Source organism: Thalassophryne amazonica, chromosome 11, assembly GCF_902500255.1.
Source record: "Thalassophryne amazonica chromosome 11, fThaAma1.1, whole genome shotgun sequence".
Classification (NCBI taxonomy): domain Eukaryota; kingdom Metazoa; phylum Chordata; class Actinopteri; order Batrachoidiformes; family Batrachoididae; genus Thalassophryne; species Thalassophryne amazonica.
Genome location: NC_047113.1, coordinates 78,414,882 through 78,437,271, shown reverse-complemented (window position 1 = coordinate 78,437,271; position 22,390 = coordinate 78,414,882). Strand labels below are relative to the sequence as shown.

General features: G+C 41.8%; 1 protein-coding gene across 3 annotated transcripts in view; it reads left to right on the top strand.

The window, feature by feature from the left end:
• The window catches only part of matr3l1.2 (matrin 3-like 1.2), an 86,690-nt gene that overhangs the window by 44,327 nt on the left and 19,973 nt on the right, over positions 1-22,390 (top strand). For 2 of the 3 annotated variants that reach the window (XM_034182245.1, XM_034182246.1), the window contains exons 11-17: positions 5,154-5,553; positions 5,988-6,188; positions 6,290-6,383; positions 6,930-6,946; positions 7,119-7,370; positions 13,764-13,892; positions 14,258-14,386. In XM_034182245.1, the coding sequence (XP_034038136.1) occupies positions 5,154-5,553; positions 5,988-6,188; positions 6,290-6,383; positions 6,930-6,946; positions 7,119-7,370; positions 13,764-13,892; positions 14,258-14,386 (1,222 nt within the window). The remainder of the gene's footprint in view (positions 1-5,153; positions 5,554-5,987; positions 6,189-6,289; positions 6,384-6,929; positions 6,947-7,118; positions 7,371-13,763; positions 13,893-14,257; positions 14,387-22,390) is intronic. The other variant, XM_034182247.1, reaches the window with a different exon arrangement.

The following is a 22,390-nucleotide window of genomic DNA, read 5'->3' as shown; positions in this document are numbered from 1 at the left end:
GGAATTGCTGGCATTGATTTTTGCCAGGAAAAAATTTCAGTCGGATGAAAATTTGTTTTAACCCATGAGGTAATGCGGCGTGTTGGTTTGCACGCTGCCAATAATCTCCAAAGAAGAAGGTGGCTTATTTTGTTTGGGAGTTTCTTCAGTATTTCAATGATTCCAATAATCCCCCTGGCAGCCCCCCGCGCTTCCCAGAATGCACTGCGGCACCAGCAGCATTCTGGCGTCTCACAGCGCATGTAAACAATGGCTCGTGAGGATGTGGATGGCGTTGATCCAGTGAGTTCACAGGCGATTATGATGACACATTCTCCCAAGTTGAGAGGGTTATCTAGAGGAGGTGTAGCACCTGTGATGGACTTCTGCGTGCCTGATATTACCTTGATGTCTGTACTTCATGAGGTGTGTTTATGTTGTGCCCTGAACCGGAACTTGGCTGAAACTGACCTCTTGCTTGACACATGGACCGCGAGCATCACATTTGTGAAACATTGAATTAATTTGTATTTTTGGGGACTGTGCCGTGGTTCTCCTAACGGTTTACTTTGTTGTGGACATTAAACATTATGAGCTGTGTATTTCATCCAGTAATGATACATTAAGTGGAGCCAACAGGTGAAGCTCTCAGTTGCTAAAAAATGCTAACACTGTTAGCATACAGACGAGAGTTTTAAATTTAAATTTCAGTCTGCGATTAGTCGAATAATTCGATTACAAAAAATGTTTGAGGCAAATTCTGTGCCTCGAAGCTTCGTTTAACGTTGTAGTACATGTGCCAGGCCTGTGTGTGGTGCTGTAATGTCCCCAGAAAAACAAACAGAAGACGACTAGCGCAAGCGCTAATCAAATTAGCACAAAAGCTAAAGCTTTCCAGTGCGACAGACTGAAATAAAGCCTTTTAGGAAAAAGACGGTCCACGCTGATCATCTGCAATAGCTTACTTTGCATTTAAAGCAAAGCAGTGTGTTTTTTTTATTTTATTTTAATAAACACAGTTTCGTCCACTGGATGCTCTACACGCGGCAGCCAGCTGCTGCCTCTCTCTGCCCGGTGTGAGCAGCTCAGCACTGCCCTCACACAGCTCCGTCCCAGCCACAGACAGTCTCTGGAAGAAGTCCACTCTTTCTTCTGTGTTTTGCTTAGACTCGCAATGAGTTTTTTGCTTTTTAACTTTGGCTGAGCTCCTGACAACAGGAAAGATTCAAAACTTGTAAAGATGTGAAAAAATAATTACGCAGGAAAACAGGGATACACTAAATTTGACAATCTCCGTGATGACGCAGTGACATTGTGCCATTACTTAGGGAGAGCCCTGGACTGTTGTTTTAAAATGCAAAAGTACTTTTTATCCGATTACTCGATTAATCACCAGAATAATCGATAGAATACTCGATTCCTAAAATAATCGATAGCTGCAGCCCTAAATAACAATAGTAACAATAATTATTAACCACAATAATATAACAATAATAACAGTAGCATTAATAACAGCAATAATAATGCCAAACACGCACACACACATTATAGCAGCACAAACTCATCTTTCTTCATCAGACACATACCTAAAGAACATAATTTTTTTATATTTATATTTATACTGATTAATATTTGGATGTCGCTTGAATTCTTCTGTCAGGTTATTCCATATTTTAGGGCTACAAATAGAGACACAGAAACCATTCCTGGTTGTCTGAACAGCAGCAATTTTAAAATAATACAAGTCCCTTAGATTATATTTTCCCTCTCTCCATGAAAAATTCTTAAATTCTAAAGAGCAGTTGCTTGGTTTTCACTTTATACATTAATTAAACGGTCAATCATCATGGAGTTTTAATATTTTAGATTAGGGCTGCCACGACTCGTCAACTAGTCATGACTGCACCAACTATTGAAACCGTCGACAACTAATTTAGTAGTCGATGAGTCATTTGCTTCGACCCGTTGCTTTGTTGGATCTTTGTTTTGCTCCTCTTCAGAAGTGGGAACTCCACTTCTTATGCCCTCTGAGCCATTAAAATATGTCAGTCGTGAGTCACTTTTGTGCAGATTAAAGTGACTAACTTGGAGAAAGAAACGAGAATCGTCATCCGTTTCGTTGCTCCAAATGCTGCACGGAATTAATAACTTCAAAGCGACTCGCCGTTTAAATCAAAGGACACCTCTTTCCAAATATTGTAACACAAACCATAAAATGCAATTGATCAAAACGTTTTTTTTTTCCCTCCCAAAATGAGACGTCCTGGCTGACGTGCAGCAGCCCAAGACTGTATGGCTGCAGACCTGCAGACTCCAGCAGCCAGCTGAGCTCAGCTCAGGCGTATGGAGAGACAATCATGCCATTAATGTCTGAAATGAAATACTTTTGACAAAAACTACAGACTTTTTACTTTAAGACTCAATAAAATGTTGCTGACGTAGAAAACCTGTAAAGCCTACTTTTAGTACACAGAAAATTCACCGGCGGTATCGATAAGTCAACTAATCACAGAAATAATCTTTGACTAGTCGTCTATCAAAATAGTCGTTTGTAGCAACTCTATTTTAGATTTAATGAACAACAGATTGGTGTGGTCTCGATAACCTGCATTATGAATTGTTCTTAATGCTCTTTTTTGAAGAATGAATAACGGTTGCAGTGTAGTTTTATAATTGCTGCCCCAAACATCAGCACAGTAAGTCAGGTGGGGTGCAACCAATGAATAATAGAGTATGTAGTGCTTTACAATCAAGAACATGCTTTGCTTTAGTTAAAACTACAATACTTTTTAATACTTTCTTTTGAATATGTTGAATATGAGCTTTCCAGTTAATTCTTTCAATAATGACACCTAACAACTTATTCTCTTTGACACATTCTATGTTTACCCCTTGAATATTTAACTGAATTTGTATGTCTTTTTATAATATCCAGTAACCAGTTATTTTAGTTTTAGACAAATGTAATGATAATTTGTTAATATCAAACATATCTTTAACTTCATCATTTCACTTCCTAAATCCGCTAATAATTGTTGCAGATTTTCTCATGAACAAAACAGGTTTGTTTCATCTGCAAACGGCACTGCTTTAAACACATTCAAAACTTTACATAACTCATTGATTATATAAAATAATTTGGGTCCCAGCACAGAACCCTGTGGAAGCCCACAAACGCTGTCCACATATGAAGAACAGTAGTCCCTGAGTTTAACAAAATGTTTTCGGTTTTGTAACTAACTCTTAATCCAGTTCAGAGCCACCCCTTTGATCCAATACAGTTCCATATTTTGAAATTATATGTTGTGATCATTTGTGTCAAAAGTCTTTCTTAGATTCAATAAATAAACCTATTACTGTTTCCCTTTGGTCCACGTTTATGAGCATTATCACCGAATAGCCTGCAAAGCAAGAACGCAAAAAGGGACGAAAGAGGAACTAAACAAAACCGAAGTTAACTATCTCAATACTTTAAATGAAACGCGCCTGGAGCCACAGCTGGAGCAGTGTGTGTCTGCATCTGTGTTCCAGGACTCGGCGCTGAGACGGAGCTCATAGCGCCTGAGTCCCGGAGAAACTGCAAACAGAAGCTGTGGAGATCTGTGCGCACGTCGGTGGACCACCTGCTTTGGTTTCTCGTCCAGAACAAAAGAGGGATCATCTCCTTCATCATCAGAATCCACGCTGTCTAACGACAAGCTGTGCACTCCGTCTTGCTCCAAAACTCTGGTGTGTCTTGGTCACTGTTGTATCACTGTATTACGTTGCTAAGCCATATATATTGATTTATAACAGAAAACTGTCAAAAGGGGGAATAAATATAAGTGTAAAGATGATTGAATATATCAGAGCAGTAAATTGATCAGTCCATGTGAACGCACATCGACTCCTCGTGCGGTTATTTCCACCAGCTGCAGCTTGAATTCTGCCTTCGCGAACAGCTGTTATGTAATTATTTGAGTTATCTTCCTGTTGCCACATGTACAGAAGAGCTGGATTGTCATTCCTACACTTGTTATATTTAATAAGAAATAAGCGTGCAGAAGCTGCTGCTGCCGCTGCGTTCAAGTACCATTGGAAATTACAACTTTTTTGTTGTTTCAAATTCAGCAGTTGCTTGTGGCAAAATAATTAATTGTATCCACACACAAAAAAATAATTCTGGCCTAGATAAGGTGCCTGAGCCCATTGAAGCTGACCCCCTACAGAGATGAAAAAAAAAATCCAAGCAAGCAGGCTGAGTTTGCCCTGTAATTCCCGACAGTACATGAACGCAGCAGCAACGGTCAGAAATGGTTTCTGCACTGTGTGAAAACATTCAGCTGGTCGAACGTAGTCAAACTAAAAGCTAACGTTACAAAAACTAAGCCAGTGATTAAAAAAACGCCAAGAACGACAGCAAAACCAAACACGGATGAATTGAGGTTGAATTTTCGTTGCCCTACGTTCAAATTTTCAAAGTTTAAAAATCCTGACGAAGTGCCAGCTGCAGGAACAAAGCTGAGTGAAGGTTAAATGATGCCGATGAAAGTCAGTGAAAGTCCAGATTTCGTTAGGGCTTCGTGGCCCTTCATTAAGTGCTGTGTGACTGGGCCATTAATCCTGATGTAAAAACACATTTGTAAGGATTTTAAGGTGGCCAAGAATTTGAAAACGGATAGCTCCAAACCTCCTGTCAAAACTAGGAAAACTCAGAAGTGAGTGAAGGTTAAACAAGTTGATGCATTAGTGTTCCATAAATAATCATATTGCTCCATTTGAATTGACACTGAGAATTATTATTTTTGAGTTCTTTGAATAGTCATTTCCTTTACTGTGTACGTTTTCTGAACCACAGTGTATGTTTGTTGGCTTAAAGGCTGGTAGCACAACACAAGTTATGTGAAAAGACTGGGATGGAAAAACTAACCTGACAAAAAAAAAAAGATTTTTTCTTGGTGGGTAAACAGACCTGAAAATGCCTGAGAATGGATCTGAGACTTTAAATTTCTCTGGGGGAACCTTTCTCCGAGGGGCTTCGGAACCTTCGGGCCTTTGGCCTTTTCCAAAATGTTCAGGTTTTTTTCCCGTCCATAGCCCAGTTTCATCACTGGTTGAGGAAACGACATACAGACGTAAAGAAAAGGCCCCAGCTGAAGTTTGTGTGGGTTTATCAGACTTGCTCTTTGTTTCAGCTTGAACCGGCGATCAGGAGGTGGCGCAGGCGGGGACAGCCGCAGCTGGAAGAGCAGCGCTGTGACGTCTTCGTCCACCAGCTCTGCAATGAAGTCTTCCTCAACCAAGAGCTCTTCATCCAAATCCAGTACACACAGCTCAAGGACTAAGGAGGAGGACAAGAAGAAGAAGAAGGAGGAGGACAAGAAGAAAGACGAGGAGGACAAGAAGAAGAAGGACGAGGAGGAGGCAGTCAAAGATAAGGCAGAAGAGAAAGCTGCAGTGGAGGAGCCGATATCAAGTGTTCCTGTTAGAGGAGAGGGGGAGGAGCCAGCTGATAATGACACGGAGGAGGTGGAGCCAGCAAATGAATGTCTTGCTGAAGAAACTGTTCAGGAGTCCGATGTCATTAAAAAAGAGGTAAGAATGGTTATTTATTTATGAAATTATTTAGGCAATACAGGTTTCCATTTAGCACATGTTCAGTTTGACTTCAAATTGTAGAGTTTTGCATTTCTGTTCCTGAATACACAAGGAAACTAGTCCAGGCAGGCCTGAAAGTGAGAGAAGCTCGTCAGCCTCCAATCGCTCTTCAGTATTTATTTTATATAGTAATAAATACCATTATCGCAGGTTTCCTTGAAATATTGTGTTATAGTTTTGAGGATATAATGCCCACCCTAAAGTGGGAACCAGTTGCAAAGGAGTACCAAATGGAGTCCTGTGATTGGCTGTTCTGACTGCCCAGGTTATTCCTGCACATAGAATTCTGTAGACTTAATGAAAAACTTCCTTCTCACTCTGTGTGTTTTATTGAGATTAATTTCTAACATGAACATCCAAATTGTGACTAGGTTCCTGATGATGTCACTGAGGCTCAAGGAGATGTAGGAGGGGCTGAGGATGATGCTGAGCAGAGGGCGGAGCCACAGGATCAGACTGCACCAATGGAGATGGAGGCAGCAGGGCCTGAAGAGCGCGAGGACAAAGAAGACGTACACAGTGAGCCTGGAGAAAGTTCAGACAACGTGGAAGGAGATCTTCCCGCAGACGCAGTAAGACACACGACACCTCCCAGTAGCATTTTGGAGCAACGCCCCCTTTAGGTATGCATGGTAACAGCCTTTAAAAGGTGTGTGATCATGTGGTGTTGCAGGATGAGGACGTTCTGGAGAACATGGAGGACTTTGTGACGCTCGACGAAGTGGCCGAGGACGAAGATGAGTCGCACAGAGAATTTAGCGTCATTGGTACGGTTGCTGGCGGTTGGCGGAACATATTTACTGCAATAAGACTAAACTGAATATGTTCAGAAACCATCATTAGGAAAAAAAACATTTTATATCATCAGAATATTTAATGTCCAAAATTATTGAACAACAAAAATGTTTAACGACCAAATTTAAAAGTACGTAACAGTAATTTTGTGCTCTGATTTACAATAAATCATAATTTGTTTTTACACCCAGTGTTCAAAGTTGGGATGAACGCATGAATGTTTACATTAGTCATTAAATGCCAGCAGTACGTTTCTGTTCAGAGGGGGCAGAGCTCAGACACAAGGAGACTAGTGAGGGAAACCACCAAAATACCGTGATAACTCTGAAGGAGTTAAAGGCTTCTGTGGTGATTTGTAGTTGAACAGAGAAGTATTTTATTAAAAAAGGACTGTCGCCTGGAGGGGATTAGTCTTTCTCGTGATGTCATAAAGTGAATCTTATTCAAGTGATTTTATTGCTGCTTTTCTCTCCTTTGAACTGGTCTGACTGATGCTGATCTTTATTTTCTGTTTTCAGACAACACGAAGGCCGGGGTACGTACTCCCATTTTCATTTATTTTACCTGTAATCACAATGTGGCGACTGGAAACCATGGTAACACCACACAGGAAGCAAGTTTGTTTCTCAGTGTCACATAAAACAGGAAGACTGAATGAATGTCTGGAGATGGAAAAATGCCATTTTTCACCGTTTTGTTCAGAACAGTTTCTGTGGACTAAAAGAGGTCCGGTTCCTACCTGTTGGTACAGCCAGGGTGTGCTGATGGTCAACTCTGCTGCACAGCGCTTCCTTGTGGTCACTTCTCCTGCCATAATGTGTCCTGTCTTCTCTCAGGGGATGAGGGTTGTGAATGTTCTGGGCTTCAGGCGAGGTTATAACTTCCTCAAAGAGCTGCTGGGACTCGCCGAGCCGTTTGGGAAAGTGGTGAAATATCTGGTGCTGGACCTGAGACCTGAGGTACGACCCAGCACTTGATTTCAATGTTCTGCAACATTGCCGCACACTCATTAGCGGTCTGGGTCATTCCGGGTCTCTCTGATTGTATCAGTATTGATCATTGATTGGTTACCATAACTGGGGGTCTGATTCTTACGGATAAATCCTGAAATCTGGTTTTTCAAACCTAAAAATAAGGCTGTCATAAATCATACAAATCATTTTTTGGTGGGGGGGTCAGTTCACACAGTCTGAGTCATAACCACAAAATTAGGAGCAAAAAGCAGAAAATGGAGTGACTGATATCACCCTGCTGGGAGGAGTTTTTTTTTCCCTGGAACTGTTCTGTGTGCGGCTGGCTGGGCGGAGCCAGACGCCCACAGACCCGGTTAGCGAGACACTATCTGAAATTCTTCTCTTTTGGATATACTTGTACACACAACCAGTTTGCGCAACGGAGCTCCTGCAAATTTGCCCTAGGTGATTGAGTAATTGAAAATAAATCATACACTACTTTTAGGGGCTAACGTTATCTTACCCTTAGGGCCCCTTCACATATAACACGATTGAAGCCAATTAGCGCACGAAGGAGGAATTGCATGCCATTCGTGAAAAATCAGAGCCGCCTCTAACACCTCATACACGTGTCACTACAACTATTTGTGCACACAAGCGGCCGAAAGACAGAGTGCCCTGTGAGAGCCCATCAGACCCTCTCGTGGCAGGTATCAGCCAAATTCCAGGTGATGTGTCCGAACATCCAACACCGCTTGCTGGACACTTTAAAAATGTGGTGCCATTCGCACCTTCAACACAAAAATGAGTGAGCAGGCGACCACTTTCGAGCTGGCTGTGGAATTTGTCTAACTGCCCCCACGACTGTGGCATTGCAAAGCAACATACATGTGGCTCCCCCAACACATGTGGCATGCATGTGTTACGCAACTGAGCGTATTGATCCGTCTTGAGTATTAACCCTTAATAGAACGTGACAACGTTTTATTGCTTTGTGCTTTTTATGCTGTAATTAAAAACGACACTTTTTTTAAAATACATTTTGCTTTTGTAAATTGCAGGTTTGAATCCCGTGAGTGGCATGTATGTTTTTATTTAACCAGTGTTATTAACCACAGGGTTCTGTATTGGGTCCCCTTTTATTTATTATTTATATCAACCCATTGATTTTCACTAATTATACACAAATATCTAATCTATCAGTGTCCGATGATTGTAGTAATTATTTATACACCCGGCTTGACATAAGACATAATGAGAGTACACTGCTTCATTCATGTCATTTCATGACTGTACGTCTGTGACCATGGGTCATATACAGAGGCCAGTGGTGACCAAAATGTTAGCTTTGATGAGTGTTAATCTGCTAACTGAAAAGTTAACTTTTAGAAAGCTAAACCGATAAACCCCCAAAATTTTGTGGAAGGTACAGCTAAAAGCTAAACCAGTAACTTTTAGTATTGACTCCAGTACGCTGTCAGCTACTGATACTTCTGAGTAAATTCAAAGGCAGTCACAAACAACAACAAGCCAGCGCTTCTAAGATCAGCCTTGTCTCAGCAAAAGAGACCTGGTGACCATAGAGGAAAAAAAGGAGAGACAAAAAGAACATTTATTTTCACAGCTGTACAGTCTTGCAGACATGTCATAGGAGACGTGCACAAGGCAGTTTTGACTTGTGGTTAAAATTTTAAACTAATTCCTGACAAGTTATCAAAATTAATGTCACCTCTGTCGTTTTTACAAAGTGAAAATATCAGCTATATGTTTTAGTTTTAAAGTAATGCATTAATTTTGAAGGTTTGAGCATTTACAGACACACATGCCAAAAGGCATTATGGGAAAATGAGCCTTCCTGTCATCAGTGCTTGGTCGGCTTATATATATGTAAAACCAACACGCAAGTTACTAGGGCTGTACGATATGACCTAAAATTCATATTGTGATATAAATTGAATGGTAACAGTATGTATCGTGATATTCACCTTATTCAGCCCCGCCCACTTTTGCAGCAGAGGCATTTCCGTTTTGGATTAGGACTTCCGGTGAGCGGTATTTTCAATACAGAACGGAAGATATTACATGGCTAGAAACAAAAACCTTTTTTGAAAAGCTCAAAGGGATCAACTCTGGCTCACCCACGTGTCATAACAGAGTGGGAAGATGACATGAAAAAGTGGCCCTCGATTATTTTTAACTACTTTGTGTTGTCACTCAGCGTGGACAGTTTTGCTATGAGGAACTACGAGCTCCATGCCGCACAGCGCCGCTGAAGCCTGTATAAAAGCACAGTCAAGTTAAAATACTACCCGACAAGTAGTACCACAGTAATGCCAAGATTATGTAACATTAATATATGTATGGTGTTATTTCATACAGTGTTTGGTTGTATCAAACGCCAGAAAATGAGTAAATAAGATAGCAGCTAATGCTACAAACACAACTTACCCGTTTGTCTCACTAGCATCCGCCATGGCTTCTTCAACGGAGCATTGTAGTCCAATAATTTCTCTGGGTAAAGATTCAGTGGTGTGGGTTTTTTTCTCCATAAAATGAAAAGAACAGACAGGGAGGTTGGGGTAGATTTTTCAAATTCAGCGCCTTTATCCAGCACCGGAGATCCTCGTATTTCAATGGAGGAGGGAACAAGTTAAATGCTGGTCCACAGCACTCAGATCTTTGCTTTCCATGTTCAAAACATCGTTCTGAAAGTGATAGTTTCCTCTTCTTCCAGTTGTTGTGGCACCTACAAACTGAACAATTAATGCTGCTCATGTTCGGACACTTCTAGTGTACTGTGTTCCCACGGAGATAATCATTGACACAGTGGCATACCGGAAGTTGCTTGACAAAATGACTCCGCCCACCCTGACTTCCTGAATAAGGTGAATAAACTTGCATGTAAAAATTACATGTTTCTGAATGGGTTCCTGAGCAAAGGTAACATGATCAAAATAAATAAATAAAAATGACAACAAAAATAAAAATGGATATAATTTTGAAAACATTTGAGCGGATCTCAACTACTGGTACAATTTGCTGGAAGGTACATTTAAGATACAAGCCTAGATTTGATGTTTTGGTGAAAGAATATATATGAATAAATTTATGGTCAGCGGCTGAAGTTTCATCTCTTGAACACTAGATGTCATTCCCGCTCTGAATACATTAGTGTGCCTCGATCGAATGGTGACATGACAAGTTGAAAAAATTGGTCACGTGACAAGTTGGTGCCATCTTGGGTTCAAAATGGTGTTCGCTGTTAATCTGTCTGCATGTAAATCCAGCTATTTATTTATTCACTGAAAATGTCGGGTTGTTGTACATTTGGAGGCACAAATAGACACAACAAGGGCTTCAAGATGTACAGATTCCCTTCAGATCCGAACAGAAGAAACTTTTGGGAAAATAAATTCAGCTGTGTGGGATAGAAGAGACTTCATCATCAATGCTTTGAGAGGTAAATTTATTGTTCAGTCCCATTTACAGCAAAACTCACCTAAACCATCAGCGTATAAACCAGATATTCATAGTCACCGGACAAAAAAGTCCCAAAGTTTTTGTATTGTTTTCCATGTAATAAACGCCATATATAACAGATTTTGTACAATGGATTTTTCGCTCACATCGGATAAAATGTCCCGTCTGATTGCAGTGTATTTTCATTAAAACCCCAAGCAGTCTGGACATGCACAGTAACAGAGGTACAAATTAAAGTTTAGCTCTGACACTCGCTGATTTGAGGAAAGTGAGACCGGAGTCATTTCCGTGATTAAAAGGGTGACCGGTTATTTTTTTAACACTGTGCTCAAACTCGGACCGCAGCCTGATTATCACTACATCTACGCTTATTTAGTGTTTTTAGAAGGAAAGGTGATGTAACAGAGCGGTAAACATACCACTGTCCCAGCTTTTTGAGAGGTGTTGCAGGCATCCATTTCAAAATGAGCAAATATTTGCACAAAACAAAGTTTATCAATTTGAACATTAAATATCTTGTCTTTGGTGTATTCAATTGAATATAGGTTGAAGAGAATTTGCAAATCATTGTAGTCTGTTTTTATTTACATTTTACACAACGTCCGAACTTCATTGGAATTGGGGTTGTATGTTTTTCAGACTGTAAGCAGCTGAAACAATAATTTTTTTTTTTTTTGAACACTGTTTATTCAAAAGGGCAACTCCATATTCAATTACAACATAAAATTAACTCAGCAAATTCTAGGACGCTATTCCATCTCATTGAAAGTAAAAGGGGTATATCCTAAAATATATTTTACTTTATCTACAACTGGTATAAAAGGAAAACACACAATTCCGGTGAGGAATCCTGAGCAAGTATAATTATGCCCAACCAAAGTAAATAATGACAGGGGTCCACCTATCCAAAAACAAATCCATATTCAAATGAAGCTTTGCTGTAATTTTTTCCATTAGATACACGTTTTTTAATCCGTCACGCCATTGAGGGAGAGTGGGAGGTAGTGCTTTAACCAAGATCTCGTTATCATTTCTTTGCTACCAATAAACAAATGTGGAGCAATTGAGCATCCCTTTTTGTCAAACCACCCCTTGGGGTCAGCCCTATAATGTAATATTTTGGATCCAACGGCAAATTGAAATTTAGGATGGCTCGGATCTCTGCCTGGATCCCTAGCCAATATGGTTTCAAGGCGGGGCAATCCCAAAAAATATGCAAATAATCCCCAATTTGTTTGGAATCCCTCCAACACAGATTAGTTTTACTGTTATCATTATTAAAAGTATTTGATGGTGTCCTAAAAATCTTAACTTAATTTTCCAATTGAACTCCTTCCAAATCGGACTGCTAGTAATTTTATGGCCTCTTTCACACGCCTCTTCCCATTCTTCATCCTCAATAATTGTTTGCCTCTAACTCCCACTTCCCCTTCACTTCCAGTGAGTTATCAGACAGTTGAGAATGTAAATAGTTATACATGTTCGATATTATTTTAACTTTACTTTTTTCTTCAATCACCTTAATTAATATTTGTTCAGTTGGTGTAGGCAGTTGTTTCAAAGCGTCCCATTCTGCACATGACACTAAATAGTCTCGTAATTGTAAATACCGAAAAAAAAAAACCATCAGAACCTAAACCAAATTTGTCCTGCAACTGTTTAAAAGATTTTAATATCCCTCCATCAAACATCTGATGGATAGTTATCAAACCCCTTTCCGCCCACCCCTTAAATCCAGAGTCTAATTTATTAGGTAAAAAATCAGCAATCTTAGTGATTTTAAGTGCCGTGAGGTTGTTAAAGGTGCATTGATTTTCTTCCTCACCTGTGTCCATACTCGTTGTGTACACACAATCCACTCATTTTTTATTTTCAAATCTCTCCATTTCTTTGGTTCTAAAAAAGGTACGGTCTCTAATGAAACAATTTGGGAAGCATGGTTTTCTAGTTTTATCCAATTTGTTTCCTCATCCTGCAATACCCATTCTACTAACCCACGCATCTGTGCAGCCCAATAATACAATTTCAAATTAGGCAAACCAAGACCCCCATTTTTTTTTTTTTTTTGGACTACATAATAGTTTCAGCCGAACTCGAGGTTTTTTCCTTTGCCAAATAAATAAAGAAATCATTTGTCCAACCTTTTAAAGTAGAGGATGGAATCCAATAGGGAGGGCCTGGAACAAATATAACAACCGAGGAAGGAGATTCATCCTAACTGTTTCTATTCTCTCCCGATTAGAGATAAGGGTAGAATTTCCCAGCGGACCAGGTCAGATTTTATTGATAAAAACAATTTCCCATAGTTTTCTGTATATAATTGTGAGGTTTGTGGTGTAATCATTATGCCTAAATACTTAAATCCTTGGGTGGGCCAATTAAACAAAGCAACTTTATCCAAATCTAGCGGCCTATCACCCACCAACATCATTGCTTGCGACTTTGTCTCATTGACCTTATAACCTGATATTATTCCAAAGTCCCCCAGACAATCCATAAGTGCTGAGACAGACGTCTGCAGGTTGGTAATATACAGTATCACATCATCCGCATAGAGCGAAATCTTGTACTCTACTCCACCCACTGATACTCCCTGTATATTGTCATTATCCCGAATCATTTCCGCCAGTGGTTCTATGCTTATAGCAAATAATAAAGGAGAAAGTGGGCACCCCTGTCTAGTTCCTCTTTTCAGTCTGAAAGGTTCAGAACAATGTCCATTTACTTTGATGTGGGTTCTGTATACAACAATAAATAATTTTAAACGTAACAAACTGTGAAGGAGGGAAGGAAGGGTTTCCTCACTGTTCTTAGAAACACAAATGTTCTTGTATTTATTGGTGTGTTTCTGAAGACTGCCTGCGCAAATTTTTTTTTTTGTTCTTAATTTTAAAAAGTGTGTGTTTGCTAACTCAACAGGCGTACCTGCAGTTTACCACAGAAGAAGAAGCTCGAGCCATGGCCAAGTTCTACAACAGTAATGTGACGGCTTCTGTGTGCGGCCGCTCGGTGAAGGTCAATCACTCCATGACCTACCCAACCATCCAGGTAAGGGGCCAAAGCTCAAAAAGAAAGGACAAGGAAGTCTGAGATAACAACAAAAGTTTAAACTCCTGCTGCCATGGTAACGCCTCCTTTGTTCTCGCATTTTGTAAATGTGCGACAGTGACACAGAATGAAAGTTTTCCTCAAAAACAAAACATTTGTTTCCTGTTTTTTTTACTTCATTTTGGTCATGTTGTAGATTTTTTTTTTTTTCTCATGCTGATGAAATTCTACTTGAAGAAACTTGGACCATGTTTCAAAATGTGATGTCATAAAGTAAACCCACATCAAAGCTAAAGACAACACTGAGATTGTCTTCAGGGACTCACAGCTTGAAGCGGATTTTGACACCCATGTTTGTGGTTCAGTGTGGTTCCAGCAGGGTGGTGTACGTGGGTCAGCTGCCCAACGTGGGATACTCGGATGAAGAGGTCCTGAAGCTGGCTGAGACCTTTGGAACTATCAAGAGATACTTCCTGAACAGGTTAAAGCGAGAGGTACCACAGCACAAATGCACAACAAATATACAAAAACACAAACAAAGCCATTTTCATCACAAACAGCCTTCAGAATCCCAAAGGGGTGAAGCCAAAGGCAGTTCAAGTTGCAACTTAGGGTTGCACGATATTGGGGAGGGAAAAAAATTGACCTTTTTGCTTTTGTCCTTTGCAATACAGTAGTGTTCAGAATAATAGTAGTGCTATGTGACTAAAAAGATTAATCCAGGTTTTGAGTATATTTATTATTTTTACATGGGAAACAAGGTATCAGTAGATTCTCACAAATCCAACAAGACCAAGCATTCATGATATGCACACTCTTAAGGCTATGAAATTGGGCTGTTTGTAAAAAAAAAAAAAAAAAAAAAAAAGTAGAAAAGGGGGTGTTCACAGTATTAGTAGCATCTGCTGTTGACGCTACTAACTCAAAACTATTATGTTCAAACTGCTTTTTTAGCAATCCTGTGAATCACTAAACTAGTATTTAGTTGTATAACCACAGTTTTTCATGATTTCTTCACATCTGCGAGGCATTAATTTTGTTGGTTTGGAACCAAGATTTTGCTGGTTTACTAGTGTGCTTGGGGCCATTGTCTTGTTGAAACACCCATTTCAAGGGCATGTCCTCTTCAGCATAAGGCAACATGACCTCTTCAAGTATTTTGATGTATCCAAACTGATCCATGATACCTGGTATGCGATATATAGGTCCAACACCATAGTAGGAGAAACATGCCCATATCATCATGATGCTTGCACCACCATGCTTCACTGTATTCAAGGTGAACTGTGGCTTGAATTCAGAGTTTGGGGGTCGTCTCACAAATGGTCTGCGGCCCTTGGACCCAAAAAGAACACTTTTACTCTCATTAGTCCACAAAATATTCCTCCATTTCTCTTTAGGCCAGTTGATGTTTTCTTTGGCAAATTGTAACCTTCTGCACGTCTTTTATTTAACAGAGGGACTTTGCGGGGGATTCTTGCAAATAAATTAGCTTCACACAGGCGTCTTCTAACTGTCACAGCACTTACAGGTAACTCCAGACTGTCTTTGATCATCCTGGAGCTGATCAGTGGGTGAGCCTTTGCCATTCTGGTTATTCTTCTGTCCATTTTGATGGTTGTTTTCTGTTTTCTTCCACTCATCTTTTTTTTTTTTTTTCCCCCCATTTTAAAGCATTGGAGATCATTGTAGATGAACAGCCTATAATTTTTTGCACCTGCGTATAGGTTTTCCCCTCTCCAATCAACTTTTTAATCAAACTACGCTGTTCTTCTGAACAATGTCTTGTATGTCCCATTTTCCTCAGGCTTTCAAAGAGAAAAGCATGTTCAACAGGTGCTGGCTTCATCCTTAAATAGGGGACACCTGATTCACACCTGTTTGTTCCACAAAATTGACAAACTCACTGAATGAATGCCACACTATTATTGTGAACACCCTCTTTTCTACATTTTTTTTTTTTTACCAATAGCCCAATTTCATAGCCTTAATAGTGTGCATATCATGAATGCTTGGTTTTGTTGGATTTGTGAGAATCTACTGAATCTACTGGTACCTTGTTTCCCATTTAACAATAAGAAATATACTCAAAACCTGGATTAATCTTTTTAGTCACACAGCACTACTATTATTCTGAACACTAATGTATATATTATGATATATGAACATGCACATAACTGGTGTAAGGACCTAATCAGGCTAGAATGTTTCAAAGTGGCAGACTGAGCAAATAATCTTTTAATCTGGACTATTTCATCCTTTCAGCCAGATTCATCATCATAGCCCACGGAAAACTGTTATTTTAATTTATTTAGTTCATATGTACTCAAGGGGCTTCACACAAGTAAGGTCTAACCTTACCAACCCCCAGAGCAAGAACACAGGTGACAGTGGTAAGAAAGGAAGAAACCTCAAGCAGACCAGACTCAAAGGGGCGACCCCTTGCTTGGGGCATGCTACCAAAACAATTTACTAAACGAATATACAGGAAACTTTGGGAGTCCATGCCGGTGCACAGGATGGGAGGCCTGCAGAAGTAGACACCATCTGTGGATGGACCCGCACCTCAGAGAGAAAAAACAATCCGGCATCAGAAAGTCAAAGTGAACTTTGTCAATCAAGCCATGCAACAGTACATTACACAGAAGACTGAAATTGCGTTTCCCCAAACTCCAAATGTGCAGTAACAGAGGCTAAATTAGACATACAACTAAATGTAAACTGGCCATTCGCCCTGTTGACGTATCCCATAATCTCTTGCGTGCCAGAGAGTCGCTGCAGTCAAACAACATATAGAGAATCCACATGACAATTGTAAATGAATATTATACTACAAAAATGTATTTTTTTGTGCTTTTCATCACGTTAATAAGAGACTGCTGCATGATATCCTGAAAACTTGATAAAACAATTAAACCAATAATCTCTGTCTGCTACGTTTAATCTGTGTGGAATTTAATAAATGCAAACCGAATTTCAGACATATACGAGGTCTATTAGAAAAGTATCCGACCTTATTATTTTTTCAAAAACCATATGGATTTGAATCACGTGTGATTACATCAGACATGCTTGAACCCTCGTGGGCATGCGAGAGTTTTTTCACGCCTGTCAGTTACGTCATTCGCCTGTGGGCAGTCTTTGAGTGAGGAGTGGCCCACCCTCTCATCGATTTTTTTTCATTGTTTAGGAATGGCTCAGAGACTGCTGCTTTGTTTGATCAAAATTTTTTCAAAACTGTAAGGCACAACTGAGTGGACATTATTCGATAAATTCAGCTGGTTCTCGGTAAAAATTTTAACGGCTGATGAGAGGTTTTGGTCTGGTAGTGTCGCCGTAAGGACGGCCCACGGTGCCTGACGGCGATCTGCGCTTCGAGGCGGCAGCGTCTCGCCAGTTCAAGTTGAAAACTTCCACATTTCAGGCTCTGTTGACCCATGAAGTCGTCAAAGAACAGAACTTTCGGAAGAAGTCGGAATGGGGAGTTTATTCGGACAGTCCATTGTTAACGGACATTTTGTAATGAAAGAACATGCGGGCAGAGTCGCATGTCAGGCCGGACCCCACCGCGGGGGGTCGCGACAGGAAAAACACCTCCGTTGGAAACCTTAACGGGCAAGTTGGAACATGCCCAAGCTGTTAAACAATTTCTCAGTTACTCACTTGTTGAAAGCCATCAAAAGCCGCCTGAATTTTACAAATGGTTTTCAACACGGAGGTGTTTTTCCTGTCGCGGCGCACACAGATTCGCCGAGTCGTCATGGAAACGACTTGCGCGCACGTCTTTCATTACAAAATGTCCTTAAACAGTGGAATGTCCGCATAAAGTCCTCATGCCGGCTTCTTCTGAACCTTCTCTGTTCTCTCACGACGTCCTGGGTGAATTAAGCCTTAAATTAGGATGTTTTCAGGTCGAAACAGGCCGACGACGGCGCCTGGAAGCGCTGCGCGACGTCCCGCTCCGTCGGAAGTCCTTACACCGACAAACACCCCATAATCTTTCATCAGCCGTTAAACTTTTCACCGAAAACCAGCTTAATTTCTCGAATAGTGTCCACTCGGATATTCCTCACAGGTCCAGAAAAAATTTTGATAAAGCAACGCGCGCCGTCTCGAGCAGCGTGTGAAACAAAGGAATTCAGCCGAGAGGGCGGGACCACATCTCACTCAAGGCCTGCCCACAGGGAAATGACGTCACCGACGCGTGAAAAAACTCACGCATGCGCACGAGGGTTCAAGCATGATTGGTGTAATCGCACGTCATTCAAATCCATATAGTTTTTAAAAAAAATAAAAAGGTAGGATACTTTTCTGATAGACCTCATATATTAGTCTGGAACAAAGAGGACAAACAGTGTTTTAAAGAACAATAATCAAGACATTAAAGGGCAAACTTCACTTTCCCCCAGAACGACATGATCAGGAAGCGAGCGTAGCTCACAGCAGCTCCCATTGAAAATAACGGAGAGACAGCCTGTGATTCTCGCATGTTTACATAAAATAAACACAATAACAACGTCTATAAACCCAGAGAATATATTCACGAGAGTTTTAGGCACAACATAAAAATAGTTTTATGTTGCGATGTTAATGGTGTTGTCTGTGTGCAGCGGTTAAAGTGAAGCCCGATCAGAGCGTCTCAATGCAGTTCTCAATGTTACTGAGACCTCGCAGCATGGCGACCTCTTTGAAGTTTTGCGGGATTTGAAATGTCAATAGGGCGAATGAGACATCACTAGGACATAAAATACAAATAAATATCAGTAACAGAACATCAATCAACACAACATATATACAACAGTGAGCATACAGTTCCAAGACTGTGTTTCAGAAGGTAGTCAGTTGATGTATATTACTGGAGTGCAATAGTACTGAGTACAACAATATAGGTGCAATGTGGCAAACGTGCAGAGTGTTGGTCAGCAACATGGCAGCTGCCATACCAGACTGAGAGGCTGCTGGTGAGGATGCTCTCAATGGCACCCCTGTAGAAGGTGATGAGTGCTGAAGGGGGAGACTGGTTCTCCTTATCCTGTGTAGGAAGTGGAGGTGTTGTTGTGCTTTCTTGACAAGGGAGGTGGTGTTGGTTGTCCATGTCAGGTCATCAGTGATGTGCACCCCAGGGAACTTGGTGCTTTTCACTGATTCCACAGCACTGCCATTGATGGTGAGGTGTGTGAGGCTTGTGATTCTTCCTGAAGTCCACATTTATTTCCTTTGTTTTGTTGACATTGAGGTGCAGGTTGTTGATGTCACACCAGTTGATGAGATGGTGTACCTCCTCTCTGTAGGCTGAGTCGTCATCATTGCTGATGAGGCCCGCTACTGTTGTGTCATCTGCAGACTTGATGTGGTTTGTGTTATCTGGCACAACAGGCATGGGTCATCGGGGTGAACAGCAGAGGGCTCAACACACATCCTTGGGGGACCCCTGTGTTCATGATGGTAGTCTGTGAGGAGTTTTTTCCAGTTCTTAATGTCTATGGTCTGTTGGTCAGAAAGTCCAGTAGCCAGTTGCAGAGTGTGGTGCTGATGCCTATAGCACTCAGTTTGTTCACCAGGTGTTATGGGATGACTGTGTTGAATGCAGAGCTGAAGTCAATGAACAGCATCTGCATGCAGCTGTTTTTGTTCTCCAGATGAGCCAGGCTGAGGTGAAGTGCTGCTGCTATGGCATCATCAGTGGAACGCTTAGGACGGTACGAGAGTGTTCACCAAGCTGGGCATCAAAATGTAACAGCAAAAGTGGGGGAAAAAAATATTCAGAACAAGTTGTTTTTAAGTATGGACCACTAGGGTCTTGAGAATGTAGGTTTTTTTTAAGAATCTTTATTCTCTGAATAAAATCCTGGTCGCTCTTTTGCATGAAAAGGCCCAAAACCTGGAATATTTTGCCAAAATAATGATCCCTGCCCCACAAGTGTCTTTATTCACAGATGATCAAAAGACATATTTCCAAATAGGTATAGAACTATGCTAACTTCCTGCACAGTTTATGCCAGTTGTTGCACCATGCAGCAGTGTGGGAAACAATGTGTTGTTTTTTTTTTTTGTTTTTTTTGTTTTTTTAAACAGGTCCATTATTTCACTAGCTGTAAAAACAAAACCAGAAGAAAGAAGAAGAAGAAGAAAAAAACAGTTTGAAACATGCCTTCTGTAGTGCCCAAGCCTCATACAAGAGGTTTTGCTGGAAGGGGTATAGTTCTATTTCATTCCTCCTGACCGCCAGAGGGCGGTGCTTTAGCACCTGCATAACTACATGTGCGCAGCACAGAGGTCGAGAATATATACCAACAAAGTCACGCCATTGAATGTGACCTGGGTGACGTCACTGGTTGTCTTTATATACCAGACTCACCCAGCACTCGCTTCTTTTCTACATTCTCGCATTCTTAGAGGTTGAGAACCCGTTTAGCTGCGATTGCCGCTCTCGCTTGTAGCCTCGCAACCCACCTTCGGTTGGAGCTACGTGCACTGCACACGTCCTCCAGAGGCTGCGAGACACGGCTTCACCGTTTATTGTATTCTTTGATGCCTGTCGTGAGTACACCTTCCTAAACGCCGGGTGCGCGCCTTTGCCGCTGCCCTGCTGGGTATTTTCCTCTGTGCACATTAGTTGTGTTGTTTCGATGAAAGCTGGCTATTTGTTTAGTTGTCACTAACCCCGTTAACTACGTGGTAGTGTGTGTATCAGAACCAGTATAGTGTACTGTGTTGGGCTTGCCGTGAGTGTTTTCCACTCCTTGAAGTACTTCGTCTGCACTGCCGCCATTTGCTAAGTTTAACAGCTCCGCTAGCAGCTAGTGTTGTCGTGGTTGCTCTAAGTGACTTAGCACTTGGGCTGTGAGTTTTTCGGCTGTGTGTATCGTGTTATTACTGTGGATGTGAGTGTTTCACGCTCCGTGCCTCGTGTCGAGTCTGCGGCTGTGAGTGCTTCACGCTCCGTGCCTCATGCCGAGTCTGCGGCTGTGAGTGCTTCACGCTCCGTGCCTCGTGTCGAGTCTGCGGCTGTGAGTGCTTCACGCTCCGTGCCTCGTGTTACTATTTACACTGCGTGTGATTCACGTTTTGTCTTTCCATTTGTAACCATCAGGGCTTGCGTTAGCCATCTGCACGCAGTCCACAATGTTGACAGGGCCTTTGTTGCATGGCTGTAGTACCTGTTTGGCTCCCTTGAGCCCAGATGATGGACATATGTTTTGCCCCTCGTGTCTTGGGATCGGACACCTGAGGGAAGCCCTGACTGGCGATGCTTGCCTTAATTGTGCCAGCATGCCACTGGCAGAGAGATCTGCTAGACTTGTGGCATTGGAAAGTGGAATATCTAGTGCGACTTTGGCCTCTAGCCCCAGGAAGGAACCAAAGCGCCGTAAACGCCCACATGCAGGAGCCCCTTCTGCTAAGAAGGTTACTCATGACCATGCTTTGGCTGAAAAGGTCGAAACATTGACTTCTGAGTTTGCTCAGATTACGTCCTTGCTTCCCTACAGCCTAGGGATGCAGTAACAGTTCCTGTTGTCCCTAATGAGGCTGATCAGACCAATGTAGTTACTCAGCAGGAGGAAGATGTCGTGTCTATTGCTGCAACTGATTCCTTGTACATGACAAGTGATATAAACTGTGTGGAGGATGAGGGGTCTTTCTCTAAGCCATTCATTAGTGGGCTCTCATACCTCTGAGGCAGAGTCCATGCCGCAAACCGGACCTGGACTATCCTTTGTCAAGCAAGCTGTTCAGTTGGCTTTATCCAGGCTTGGGGTCGACAATCCCCCTGCGGAAACCACCGCTTCAAGTGCCTTTTTCAAAGTCACTCAGAAGCCTGAGTTCAACGTTCCAGTTTCACAACCATATATCGAGGAGCCCCACCGATGTTGGGCGGACCCCAAATCATTGACCCATCTATCACAGGACTGCAGAGCCCTTAGCTCTATGTGTGATTCGGCGCAGTATGGTCTGAACCGTATGCCCGTCATTGACAGCATTATTGCGAACCTGGTTGTGGCTCCAGCTGATGCTGCTCGGCCGGATGCCCGCTGCCCACGTCCTCAGTGTAGGGTCACTGATGACCTCCTCACCAACAGCTATGACATAGCTGCTCGCATTGGTCACCTAGGCAACTCACTGTCCCATTTAGCCCTTGCCCTCTCAAAGTCTTTGAGGGAGGCAGAGGTTGATGATGCTATGCAAAGTCTTAGTGATGCCTCACTCCAAACCTTTGCTTATATGTCCAGAGAGCTTGGCAGACTGATGTCAACCCTTACCATCACTAGACGTCAGGTGTGGCTTGCGCAGGCCCCCCTGTCCGAATCCTGCAGAGGCACACTCCGTTCGCTGCCGGTTCTTCCAGGCCAAGTATTTGGACCTGCGGCCCAACAGACTTTGGAGCGTGCTGTTGAGGCTAGTAAATCTCGGCAACAGTTTGACCTACACCGGTCTTCCAGACCTCAGCCAGTCAGACGTGCTTTTGCAGTTGAGGGCCAGCTCTCCTAGCAGCCTGC